The 13099-nt window shown below is 37.8% G+C and overlaps 1 protein-coding gene across 1 annotated transcript in view; it reads right to left on the reverse strand.

Moving 5' to 3' along the window:
- adat1 (adenosine deaminase tRNA specific 1) overlaps positions 1 to 13099 on the reverse strand; it is a 38768-nt gene that overhangs the window by 9486 nt on the left and 16183 nt on the right. The window contains exons 6-7 of the mRNA XM_039656841.2: positions 11168 to 11735; positions 618 to 763 (exon numbers count right to left, since the gene is read on the reverse strand). Of these exons, the coding sequence (XP_039512775.2) occupies positions 618 to 763; positions 11168 to 11735 (714 nt within the window). The remainder of the gene's footprint in view (positions 1 to 617; positions 764 to 11167; positions 11736 to 13099) is intronic.

The raw sequence follows: 13099 nt of genomic DNA on the forward strand, positions 1-13099 counted from the left end.
GCCAACCACCCTATGTACAACACCTTCATCGGGCAGAGGAGTGTGTTCAGTGGTAGACTGCTGTCTCAGCCCAGCTCAAACCAACAGACTTAAAAACTCTTTTGTCCCACTGGCCATCAGACTGTATAACAGGGAGGATAATAGATAATTGGACAATTTTTCTACCCCAATCTGTACTTCTTGTACTTCTATCTGTATTTGTATGGTTTACCTACATCTGCACTCCATTAGCACTATTTACTGTCTTTGCACTGCTTACTGTGGCTACGGTTGTTATAGGGTAATTGTATTTTTAATTTTATTTTAATTTTTTAATGTATGTACATTTTTATGTATGTTTTGTTTTTGTACGTTACTGGATACCTGAATTTCCCTCGGGATAAATAAAGTATTAATCAATCAATCAAATCTGCTTTGGGATTATGTACACTTAATACATTTAAGATTAATGTTTGAATCTAATGACCAGAGTGTGTCCATTGGCTTTATTTGCTTTTGATGTAGCATGCCACTCAGGATAAACGCCCTGAAACTCAAATTCCAGCTGAATTAATTGCAAAAATGTGTGCAGTTACATAAAAAAAAAAATGAATTAATGATTATGTTTGTGTGCTCACCTGCCCCACAGGGAGATATTCTGCCCTGTGCGTGTGTGTGTTTGGACTCTGTGTGTGTGTGATTGTGGGTAAATTCCAGACTGGCCTGCAGAAGCTCTGGAGCTTGTATGGAGAAACCTGATGGCAGACCCCTCACATGAGAACATCTGTAAGAGAAGATAAGTGAGTTGCAAACATTTTAATGGAACAATTTAAAATCAGCACAAATGTAATGTTGCGATAGTCTCTTCTTCCTTGTTGTGATGTAGCCTCTCACGGAGACTTCAGATGACCCAACACCTGCGATGAGACAACTCAACACCTGCGATGAGACAACTCAACGCCTGTGAAGAGACGACTCAACGCCGGCGATATGTTATGCCCTAAATTAATACATGATTAACTAAATGTATTTTTCCATGTACATTTCTGAAATGCACTTTCTGTAAAGCTGCTTTGAAACAATATGTCTTGTGAAAAGCGCTATAAATAAATTTGAATTGAATTGAATGTATATCCAAATGTGGGGTGGGATTAGGACTTGATTTCGTCCTCGGGTTTTGATTGGATCGTAGGAAGTTAACTAAACGAAGGCAGATCTGAATGGCGGTTGTGGAGGATATTAAGCCCCGCCTCGACACACACGTCATGAAAAACACCTTTTCGAGAAGGAGGGGAAGGTTAAAGATGCAATATGTAGTTTTCTGCAGCTAGGGGTCGCTAACCTCTTCAGAACAATAATAAAGGCGTAGATTGGTGATGCGGTGAACGAGAGGAATCATGGAACTTGTCGTCATGCCGTTGGATCTGAAGCAGGTCGCGGTCGCTAATAAGAGACAGATATCAGCGCCACACGAGGGTCCCGCGGATATGAAGGAATGAGGACATTTCATTCTACCTAACTACCTGCGAGTGCTGAAACACACTACTCACACAGGTCAGTTTATTTGACTAATTAAAATTGTAAGAACGCAGCGCTGTTTAAATTGGTCCACACTTTCATACTGTTACGCCGGGTTCAAAACGACGCGGAATGGAAAATCACGCGTATTCTTCGCGGAGGCCGACAAGCGCTTCTGCTCAGTTGTTGTTTATATTCAGAGCTATTTTTTTACATCATGGGTAAGTAAATAACCTAAATACATCATGTTTCTATAACCAAGAAGTTTGTACACTTCTTGTATTAATCCGTTGTCGAGACCCACACGCAGCCAGAGAGAGAATATGGTAGACAGTTATAGTAGTGTATATATACCGTTGAAATATGCATCCTCTCTTCAAATTTATGAAATCTATTTTCCTCTCTCGTTGTTTCCATGTTTGTTTGTGTGTTCGCATTTGTCACTCGCGGTGTTTTAATTAAAAAATTGCTAAAAATTTGACAATTGACGAGTTGGTCGAGTGTTTCTTGGTGTAACTTCCTGCTGGAATTGACGCGGATCACTCGCGGGCAGCTCGCGAAAAACCAGACGCCGAAAGTGGCGCTTCACGGCGCGGCTGGTGTGAACGACGCCATAGGTTAACATGGGCGCCGAAAGGAAACGGAGTCGCTTCAGCATCCGATGTGAACCCAGAGTAAGCCCGACTCAATCGGCCCAATGGAGCTTTCCCGATAGAACGGGTGGAGGTCTCTGTGTGTTACTGTCTTTCCACGTGGCAAAGTAATTTGATTAAATGAAATAATTTTTTCCATCTATTAACTCGTTATTTCATCTGACTCCATAAAGGAAAAAGGTACTGTAAATGTGAAAACAATATATTATGTCAGGTAAATGTACAGTATCATGCCAATTCCATAATCATTTCAAAGATAATAAATACAAAACATCAAATGCTCTGGAATAGAGAGAGAAGGTGTGAACCTGACATACATGAAGAGGCGTGCCAAGATCCACTCTGCATCACAGATTAAGGTGAGTTACAAATCACCCTGAGCCTCTTGTTGCAATTCATTACCCTGAGCAACATCTCTTTTCATGGAAACATTTGGCAACAATGGGAATTTGCATTCAGAAGTTACACCTTTAGAGAGCAGGAGGACATTTACCTGGAAGACACACCCCCCTCTGTGGGCGAGTTACCTCTTATTACCTTTTGTTTTACTTCCTTTTAGTAACACTGCAAGTGTTTTTTGGATAGTTTAATACAAAAATCTTACATATTGTAACTTTAAGGATTTTGCTAAAAGATTATGAGTACAGTGATAGAAATGTTGTTGTTTTTTTATGTAATGGGTATTTTTAACATTAAATGTACAGAGAAATGCAGACTAAGGATGCTTAGGTCAAAGGCCATATATACTTAACCAAAAAGTGCTTGTCACAGTACAACTAATACAAACCAATCACCAGAACAAATCACAGTGAAGAAGATTTGAGTGACATTGATTTTTACTCAACTGTATGATATAAATGTATCTTTCTATTCAGGAGACTCACTTGGTTGTTGTGGCCAGTGATCTCCCAGCCGTGAATAAAATTAATTTCTACATAAAGCAACTTGGAAGTCATGTCAGGTATATGCTACACAGCTGAGTCAAGTCAAGTATATTTTTTATATAGCGCTTTTAACAATATAGATTGCATCAAAGCAGCTTCACAGTATCAATCAAACTATAATAACAATGTTCGTTTCTTAGTGGAAAAAACATCCACGTTTGGTAGAGCTGATCAATGGTATTAATGATTGGTTAATTAAGAGTCAAGACACGGATAAGACACAGATTCTATGCTCAAAAGACAACAACAGAAAATCTATGTGTGACTGAGTGTAGTTAATATATGTATAGTAGTCTTTTTACAGATATTTTAATAAAATAAAATGCATTAAAAATCATTTAAATTATCGTAAATATAACTGTATAAATACTTTAATCTTTTATTTATTCAATTATTATTAATAAATAATATGTATTATTAAATAAAATATTTATATTTAGTGAATATTCATTTTGTGTTTTGTATTCATTTTGTGATGTGCATACAGTGGTTTGCATAATTCTCTGAAAGTTCTGTATGTAAAATACTTTTACTTCTTTTTATGCAAAGACATCAACTTAACTATTCATAAGATGATTCTCTTGAAAAATGTTCAACTCTGTGGTGCTTTAAAAAGATTGCTCTCTTTGTTTAAGCATTCTGACTAAAACAGTTACAAAACTACTAGTACATCTCATGCTAAGTAGTACTACATTACAGCAGTATACTGTAAATGTCTAATTTAAGTTGCTACATAAATATATTTTTTTTAAAGTAACAAAACATTAATTTTCAAATTATTATAAAAAATACATTTTTTAAATTAGCAGCATCAACATATTATTTACTGAATTCTAAAGAACAACAGTTTAGTTCTTTAGAATTCTGAATTTTGTGACAGGCAGCGAGAAAAACAAAAATAACCTAGTTTCAATACAAGACCCTTCTTTTATGGAGCTCTAACATGTGGAAAACTTACGCTATATGAATCAGAGGGTTTATAAGATCATTTTTGTTTTTTTGGGTGTAACTCTTAATAAAAGTGAGCACTGGTTGAAATTGAAAATGAAATTGAACCGCAGAAAATGAAAAATGGAAAATGAGCTGTATGAACACCTGAACTAAGACAGAATTCCAGCTTAAGCATAACAGCATTCCAAAAACCACTATGAAATATGATCTCTGGTTAAGCTTTTATAGATGGCCTATATCCTGTATGTCTAGTAGGCTGAGACTTTAACTAAACACACACTTAAAGCTATTACAGCACAAGTGTTATTTGAGCAGTGTGGAGGAAACTCTATTTAAACATGTATTTTAAATTTGAAATGTTAGCCTATATTATGTGTAACATAATGCAAAGTAAACTTTGTCTTTGACTTCTAAAATACTGCTCCTTTATATTATCTGTAAATTCCCCAGTAGTTCCCTCAAGATTTTCCTAGGGGTTTTAATAATGAGGTTTTTACAATTATGTGTACAATAAGGCCTTTGATAAATTTAAGTTGATGACAATTGGGTAAATTACAGTGTAAATTACACAAGCCCACATCAAAAACGCAAATTTTGAAGCTTATGTTTGTTTAAAACAAACATAATGCGTAACTCGATAAGAACGTTTGGGGTGTGAGTGTGTGCAGTTTATGTTGTAAAAAAAAAAAACGACCAAGTATTGCTCTCTTAGGTGCTCTGTTCACTCATGCCACTCCATGATCCTAAATGGACTTGCAGAGGAGGTATGGCAGGCACTCCCGCATTATGCCAGGCCAGAGTCAAAAAAATGGACAAAGCGTCTGTTGCGTCACCCATAGACTTTCCACTAATGGTTTTTGAGGCCGCTTATGGGGGGTATGGGCACCGTCATCACTTGAAAATCTTAGGAAATCCTAACCCCTCCCACCTTCTGGCCAATCCAGGCTGGCTTTGTGTGAGACCGAGCCGGCCGGTGGATGCACCTCTTCAGCAAAAGACAAAAGACAACAGCTCATTTTTTGGATATTTTTACCTCAATTATTCCATATGGCACCTTTAAAGTTCATGGGGATAATTGTTGGATCTATGTATTTAGTCATGTGAAAATAACCACTAACAACATATATTAGATCTCATTAAAACCACAAATTAAACACAATGTGATATTGTAGACTATTACACGTCACGCTCTTCGTGAGTGGTATTTATGACAGCAACGTTAAATACAAGTACTCCACAGCGACTCTAGGGGTCGCTGTTTGACAAAAACGGGATTCCTTCATGGTGTCCCCTTAAAAACCATTCTAACGTACTACTCTTACCATTTCTGCAGTACAGCGAAAGTTAGTATTTTTACTGTTGGTTCAGTCATATATTATTGGCAGACTAGTCTACTTTTTACAATCTATGGCTACTATATTCACAGCAAAGCTGCTGGAGAACACTCAAATGTGGGACATATCAGTCTATTCTTATGTTACATTTATTCATCAGTGTTTCAAACGATCAATCAATCGATCAATTCAATCGATTGCTGGACATCGGTATATTATTGTACATAGGTGCATCTGATTTATGATTTATAAGTAATTTATTTGATTAGGATAAACCCCTTGAGATGCAACATCTCGTTTTCGAGGGGGTCCTAAAGTAAATCACAGCCATTACAAAAGAACACGAATCAAAATAAACAAACAAAAACAACAACAATTACACTTATTTGACAAACAAGTACATACAGAACCACAAACAAAAAAAAAAAAAAAAAACGAGATATGAAAAACTTTACAACCACAAGATCAAATTGGCAGAAATACATTGTATATACAGTAGTATGTAAGCATTCTGTGTCAGCATCATACAAAACAAGAGCAGTTAGTCATAAAATAAGAAGACAAATTATTCTTAAAAATCCCAAATGAAGTGATGGATCTAATATTGGAAGGTAAATTATTCCAGTCTAAGGTGGCTTTAAACATAAAAGCTCTTTTACCAACTGTCTTCTTGGCTCGAGGGACAAAAAAATAAAGCTGAACGGAGTGCCTCAAATTATAATTTGAAGTATTAAGAACAAAATACCGTTTTAAATAAGAAGGGTAATTGAAGTGGATAATTTTAAATATTAGTTGAAGCCAATGGATTTTGAGACGGGAAAGGTCTGATTTTACAGAGTTATGATAAACAACATCACAATAATCAAAAATTGGAAGTATAAGTTGAGAAGCGAGTTTCTTGCGCACACTATAAGTAAAGCAATTACGAGAACGATATAAAGCATTAATTCCGTAATTGACTTTACGTAGGATATGACCAATATGAAATTTGAAAGAAAGCTTAGAATCCAGCCATACACCAAGATATTTAAATTTGTCAACTTGAGGTAGAGGAGTACCGTCAGAACAAGTTATTATACAAGCATTGGTTTCAGATTTAAGTTTTTGTCTGGTACCAAAAATCATAAGATATGTTTTAGTTTTGTTGAGCAACAATTTGTTATACAAAAGCCAATCTTGTAAAATTTTGAAATCATACTGAAGACACGCTTGAATTTGTGGAAGATCATGATTAGATGTATATAAGACGGTGTCATCAGCATAAAGTTGAGCACAACAGTTATTAAAGATTGATGGTAAGTTATTAACATAAATAGAAAAAAGGAGTGGTCCCAAAGTTGAGCCTTGGGGCACACCTCTTTGTTGAATTAGTAGATTGGATTTTTTTCCATGTAGGATGACACATTGTTTTCTATTATGGAGGTATGAACTAAACCACAATACTGCATTTTTAGACAGGCCAATAGCATAGAGCTTATCTAAAAGAAGATAGTGATCAACAAGGTCAAAGGCTTTTGTCAAGTCAATAAATATTGCACCTGTGAGTTCACCATTATCTGCAGCAGAGAAGACATCATTGGTGAATTTAAGAAGGGCAGTAGATGTAGAGTGGTTAGATCTAAAGCCAGATTGAAATGGTGATAATATATTGTTTGCACTAAGAAAATGTGAAAGTTGGTTATAAATTAATTTTTCAAACACTTTAGCAGTAGAACATATAATAGATATGGGTCTATAGTTATTCAGATCCAATACATCACCTCCTTTATGTATTGGAGTGATGCGTGCACACTTCCAGATAGCTGGTAACTCACATGAAGATAAAGAGAGATTGAATAAATCAGTAAGTGGATACATAAGTATATGAGAAGCTAGTTTGATCAACTTATTATCTAAACCATCCAGTCCAGCACCACTGTTCCCTTTTAGTTCATTTATGGCATTTTGCACTTCATCTGGTTGAATTTTCCTAAAATAAAAAGAACTATGATTGGGCAAAGCATTATTTAAAAGACCAGTACCCAAATCAGATTTGGATATTAAGGTAGAACAAACAGAAGAGAAATGATGGTTAAATGCTTCAGCAATAGATAGAGGGTCATGTAGAATTGTATTTGAAACTCGTATTTGGTTAATACAATGTTTATCTGATGTATTGGTAATAGTTTTAATTTTTTTCCAGAATTGTTTAGGATTCATAGAATCATTACTGAGGCTATCCTTATAATAATTAGATTTGGCATTACGGGTTTTTGTCTTACTCATATTTCTCAGCTGTCTGTATACTTCCCAATCTGCATTAGCCCTTGTACGACGAAAAATTGACCAAGCTTTATCCCTCTGCCTAAAGAGGCTAATAAGTTCATGGTCAATCCAGGGGAGATGTTTACCCTTGACCAAGACAGATTTCCATGGAGCATGTTTGTCCAGAACATCAGTGAACTCAGTATAAAGGAAATCCCATGCATCTTGAACATTAGGTATAAGTTGGTATCTGTCCCAATTTATAGCGATCAGATCATTAAAAAATAAATCTGAATTTAGCAGTGTATTAGCCCCCAAAACACCACCTGTCCCTACCTCGGACGCTAACTTATCTGAGGTGATTTAATGCTAACTGTTGCAGTGCCACTGCCCATAAACATTGATGCTAAATAGTGCGTTAAATAGTAGAGGAATGTCACTTACGGAACACAGAAAAAATAAGTAACACTTTATTTTGCGACCCGCAAACAACTCTTTAAGTACACCGAAATTACGGTGTACGTTTCTGTAATTATAGTGTACTTCTGTCTAGGTATAAGAGTTTTGGGTAATAAAGGGGTAATAAGCAGATATACAACCGGCAAATAACTTCTCAATTAACCAAAATTACGGTGTACGTTTCTGTAATTATAGTGTACCTCTGTGTAGGTATAAGGGAACAATATGTTAAGTTTTGGGTAATAAAGGGGTAACAAGCATACAAGCAAATTATTTATAATGGAATTATTTTAAAACTAACAGGTAACTATTCTGTTAATATATTCCAGGCAAAAATTGTTTGTTGTATATAAAAGTTATCATCACATTTCTGGCAAAATATGTTCTTGTGAAATTTTACAGGGTAATTTTGACATCTGTGGGTTGAAAATGAAATGTATGTTCATCAATGTTGTAATATGCTCCAGTCCGTATGTTCTCTTCCTGTGTTTAGTTCCTGTTTGCTTTGTCTCCGTAGTTACCCTTATTAGCTTCCATAGTAATTTATCATCTAGCCCTTGGGTTCCCCATGTACCCCTGTGTTTCTGTTGTCTTTTGTCAGGCGTTGTTCTTGAAAGTCTCTCTTTGTAAGCTGTCTGTTTCCCATTTTTTTAATAAAATGTTGCTGCACTTGGATTCTCACCTCTCCTTATCCCTGGTTATAATATAACACCATTACTGGACCTCTTGAGATTGACTGAACCAACACTAAAAATACTAACTTTCGCTATACTGCAGAAATGGTAAGAGTAGTACGTTAGAATGGTTTTTAAGGGGACACCATGAAGGAATCCCGTTTTTGTCAAACAGCGACTTGTGGAGTACTTGTATTTAACGTTGCTGTCATAAATACCACTCACGAAGAGCGTTACGTGTAATAGTCTACAATATCACATTGTGTTTAATTTGTGGTTTTAATGAGATCTAATATATGTTGTTAGTGGTTATTTTCACATGACTAAATACATAGATCCAACAATTATCCCCATGAACTTTAAAGGTGCCATATGGAATGATTGAGGTAAAAATATCCAAAAAATGAGCTACACACATCAAAAGAATGAGAAGAAATAAGTGCAATGATGTCATTAAAAAACTGACAAGTTATAGTGCTGCCGAGATTTAACCTAAATTAGCATGCTAAATTATTAGCCCCGGCCCGGCAGATGTCGTAATACCAGTTTCGGCCATGGGAGGCGGTATGCGGGCGGGCAACCTTACCACCAGCCAAACTGCAGTAACCAAGAGTAATGGTGCGTTCTATTATTCATCCGTCTCGGAGATCCGAAACGGACGACAGACGTTGCCTAGCAACACGCCCCCTTTCCTCGGATTTCTCCTCTCGGACGTCGGACAACCGTGAGGACACCGAGCAAGAAATCCGTTTCGGAATTCAAAATGGCTGCGCCCTGTGACTTGTAAGAATGAATTGTATTCATTGTTTTTGAACCGATTTGGTATTTTAAATGACGATTATAATCACTCGTATTACTGCGTCCCCTAGGTATGGGAATCGGTTGTTGTGAGTGCAATTACTAACGTTGCTAGCGTTGCTAACAAAAGATTTAACATGAAAAACTTTAAATAAAGTGAACATTTTCAATTTCAAATGGCTGCGTTTTGATGAGGTGTAGTCATAATATGTTTATTTTAATGTAAGTGCCTGGTACTCGGCCAGTGCTACCATTACAACAGCTTTCTCCGACTCGGACAAGCAAAACATAATAGAACGCTTGAAACGTGGACGTGACGTCAAATCCGAGGTCCGAGTCGGTTCGTTGGGTATAATAGAACGCACCATAAGTCGCGCCGGCTTGTGTGTACTTGAACAAACTTGAACCTGATGTCATGTCGTGATGTCGTGTGGAAATACAGCCCACTACTAAATTTCAGTTCAGGGATGAGTTAAATAAATGATTGGTCGATATTATGCATGAGGAATACATTTTGGTAAGTTGTAACATATCTTTCAACAGTGTTCGTGTTCTTTTACCATTAGCTAGTAGAGATGATCGGCGCTAGGGATCTGTCGTCTAACATTTACAAGCGCCAAAAGTGCATTTATTGTTTGAATTGCGTAATAAAATGAGCAGAATCTGAGAGCTGATATCGGTCTCTGTGTCCTTTTCTGTGCATGACAAAATGGATGTGGCGTGAGAGTGTGTGAAAAGTTGTGTGTCTCACGGTGAACTTGTGAGAGTTGGCAGCTCGGAAAGGCGCTAGCTTGGTCCACATCAGGGAATGCTGTCTGTCAAATTAATTCAAACGAATGATAAAAAATGTAACATGAGCAAAACGAATACCATAAACTAAAAATGCCTGGGCTTTAATTTTCCCATATCGTCGAAATGCATCGGCTTGTCTATGAGACGGCCTTTATAATTTAGTATTGAGATGTTGTTCATTTAGTCTCTAATCTCTGAAAATCTCCAAATGATCCACGTGAAACTGCGGTCTTCCAACCTTTTACTATTAGTTTTACTGATTAATATGCGCGTGGGAGACCCGCTCGCCCGTGTTGTTTGAAGACATGAGTGCGCGCGGCCGCGGAGGTATTTTTCTGGAGGTATACTACCCCCATCTGGTATGGAATATGGAGTATGATTCGATTTTTTATCCCAGAGGGCACCTTTAATGGTCAAAAGGCAGAACTTTTGCCATGGGTGTTAGAGGTTCTGGGTTCTAATCTGTACTAGTTGTACTTATTTTCCTCATCAAAACTGATTGTTTATTAGTGGTTGTATATCAAGCATAGACACGTTTTTTTTTTTTTGTGCATTAAGTTTTGTGATTTCACCGTAACAAATATAATAAATAATATATATATTATAAGTCTCTCAGTCCTGCGATGTATTGAAGCGTGCGTCCGTGTGAAGACTATGCGCGCCACAACAGAACACAGTATCCGTGCCACTGATCGCAGCGGCAACGAGCACTTTGGTCACTTGATTTCAAAAACAACAGCCACCATTAAACACAAAAGAAGTCATATAACAATTTCAATAAAAAAACTGCATAGAATCCCTTTAAACAAAGCAACACTTACCGTGTTTTCAGTGCTCTATGCATTGCCTGATGGTTGTATGGACCCATTCCAACCACCACAGCACTGAAATAGATCGGTCCTTGCAGGTAATGAGACAGCAGGGCACCCTGGAAGCCTAGAATGGCCCAGCGTGCAAGTTTATCACTGCACGAGAGAGAAAGTGTACGTTCCCCACGGCCTGGCTTAACCCTCAAAACCCCAACTTTGTGATAGAGTAATCCAGGCTTGAGAAGATCCGTTGGGCCATCAGGGACACACTTTGCTCCAGTGCGATGGAGGTCCGGCAGGTAGACTTTCTTTACATCCGGTTGATCGTATGAGACTTCATTTAATTGATTATGCTCTTTGTTTTCTATTATAACTTCCTCCTCATCGGCATCCCCTGATTTTCTGAATGATGAATGGTTGTCACTTGTCTTCATTCCAGGGCCATGTCTGGTCTCCTCTAATTCACTCTCAGCATGTCGCTTTAGGCCTCGTCTCTCTGATTCTTCGTTCTTCGCTGCCTTTACTGGCTCACAGGGCTGTGCTTGACAGCCAGTCATAGGGAATATGGAGGCATCACCACCTGAGGATACATTAGCAAAGGACTGACTGACAAGATACACACACATATTGTATGCATTTACAAACATTTGTGAAAAAATGGCTTGTCCAAAAGAGCTCAGTTAATTTAAAGCCCGGAACACACCAAGCCGACGGTCGTTCGTCGGGCGGTTTTTGTGCGTCAGCCGACTAAGTTTCCTCTGTGTGTTCTGGACGGTTCCGTGCCGTCTGCTTTACATAGTCCTTGTCGGCTTTGTTTCGCCCGATTCGACATGTTGAATCGGCATTGGGCCGTCGGGGAAAGAGAGAACTCTGATTGGCTGTTCAGTCAAAATGGTAAAGATAGAAGGCTGTTCTTATGTTACGTCTTCTTACCTGAGTGTTCCTTGGCGAATATTTCAATATTAAAGGGTTAGTTCACCCAAAAATGAAAATTCTGTCAGTATTTACTCACCCTCATGTTGTTCCAACCCCGTAAGACCTTCGTTCATCTTCGGAACACAAATCAAGATATTTAAGATATTAAGATCGCTCCTGCATACAGTCCATAGGCTTCTTGAGGGACTGGCTCTTGCTGTCCTCGAAAAGTCATTAAAGACATCGTTAAAATAGTCCAAGTGACTACAGGGGCTCAATCTTAAGTTTATCAAACGACGAGAACACTTTTGTGCGCAAAAAAACAACAAAAATAACGACTTTATTTCAACTATTCGTTTATTTCTCCCTCTGCGCGAGTCAGGTTACTAGTTTAATAGCGTAAGCTTCTGTTATTGTACGTCACACGCATCACACACACATGACCAGCGTCGGCCAATAGTGAGCCTACGTGTGACGTAGCTCTACGCAATCACACTACGTTAACTGACTTACAGGCTCATGGAGAAGGAAGTGAATAGTTGAAATAAAGTCGTTATTTTTGTTGTTTTTTTGCGCACAAAAGTGTTCTCGTCGTTTGATAAACTTAAGATTGAGCCCCTGTAGTCACTTGGACTATTTTAACGATGTCTTTAATGACTTTTCGGGGACAGCAAGAGCCAGTCCCTCAAGAAGCCTATGGACTGTATGCAGGAGCGATCTTAATATCTTAAATATCTTGATTTGTGTTCCGAAGATGAACGAAGGTCTTACGGGGTTGAAACAACATGAGGGTGAGTAAATACTGACAGAATTTTCATTTTTGGGTGAACTAACCCTTTAACATGAGCGGAGTGGGGAAAAAAAAGTGTTTAGCAGGATTCATATTCAAAACGGTAAGCACGCGCTGCTTTGTTTACGGTATGTGCATCTGCAGCCGGCAGCGTCGATTTTCCTTTTTGAATGACGAATATAGACTAATATTTCTGCAGAAATAGACAGTTGGCTCATTACACGCAAGTGCAGAACGCA

Source organism: Pimephales promelas, chromosome 25 (genome assembly GCF_988280905.1).
Source record: "Pimephales promelas chromosome 25, fPimPro1.hap1.1, whole genome shotgun sequence".
Lineage (NCBI taxonomy): Eukaryota > Metazoa > Chordata > Actinopteri > Cypriniformes > Leuciscidae > Pimephales > Pimephales promelas.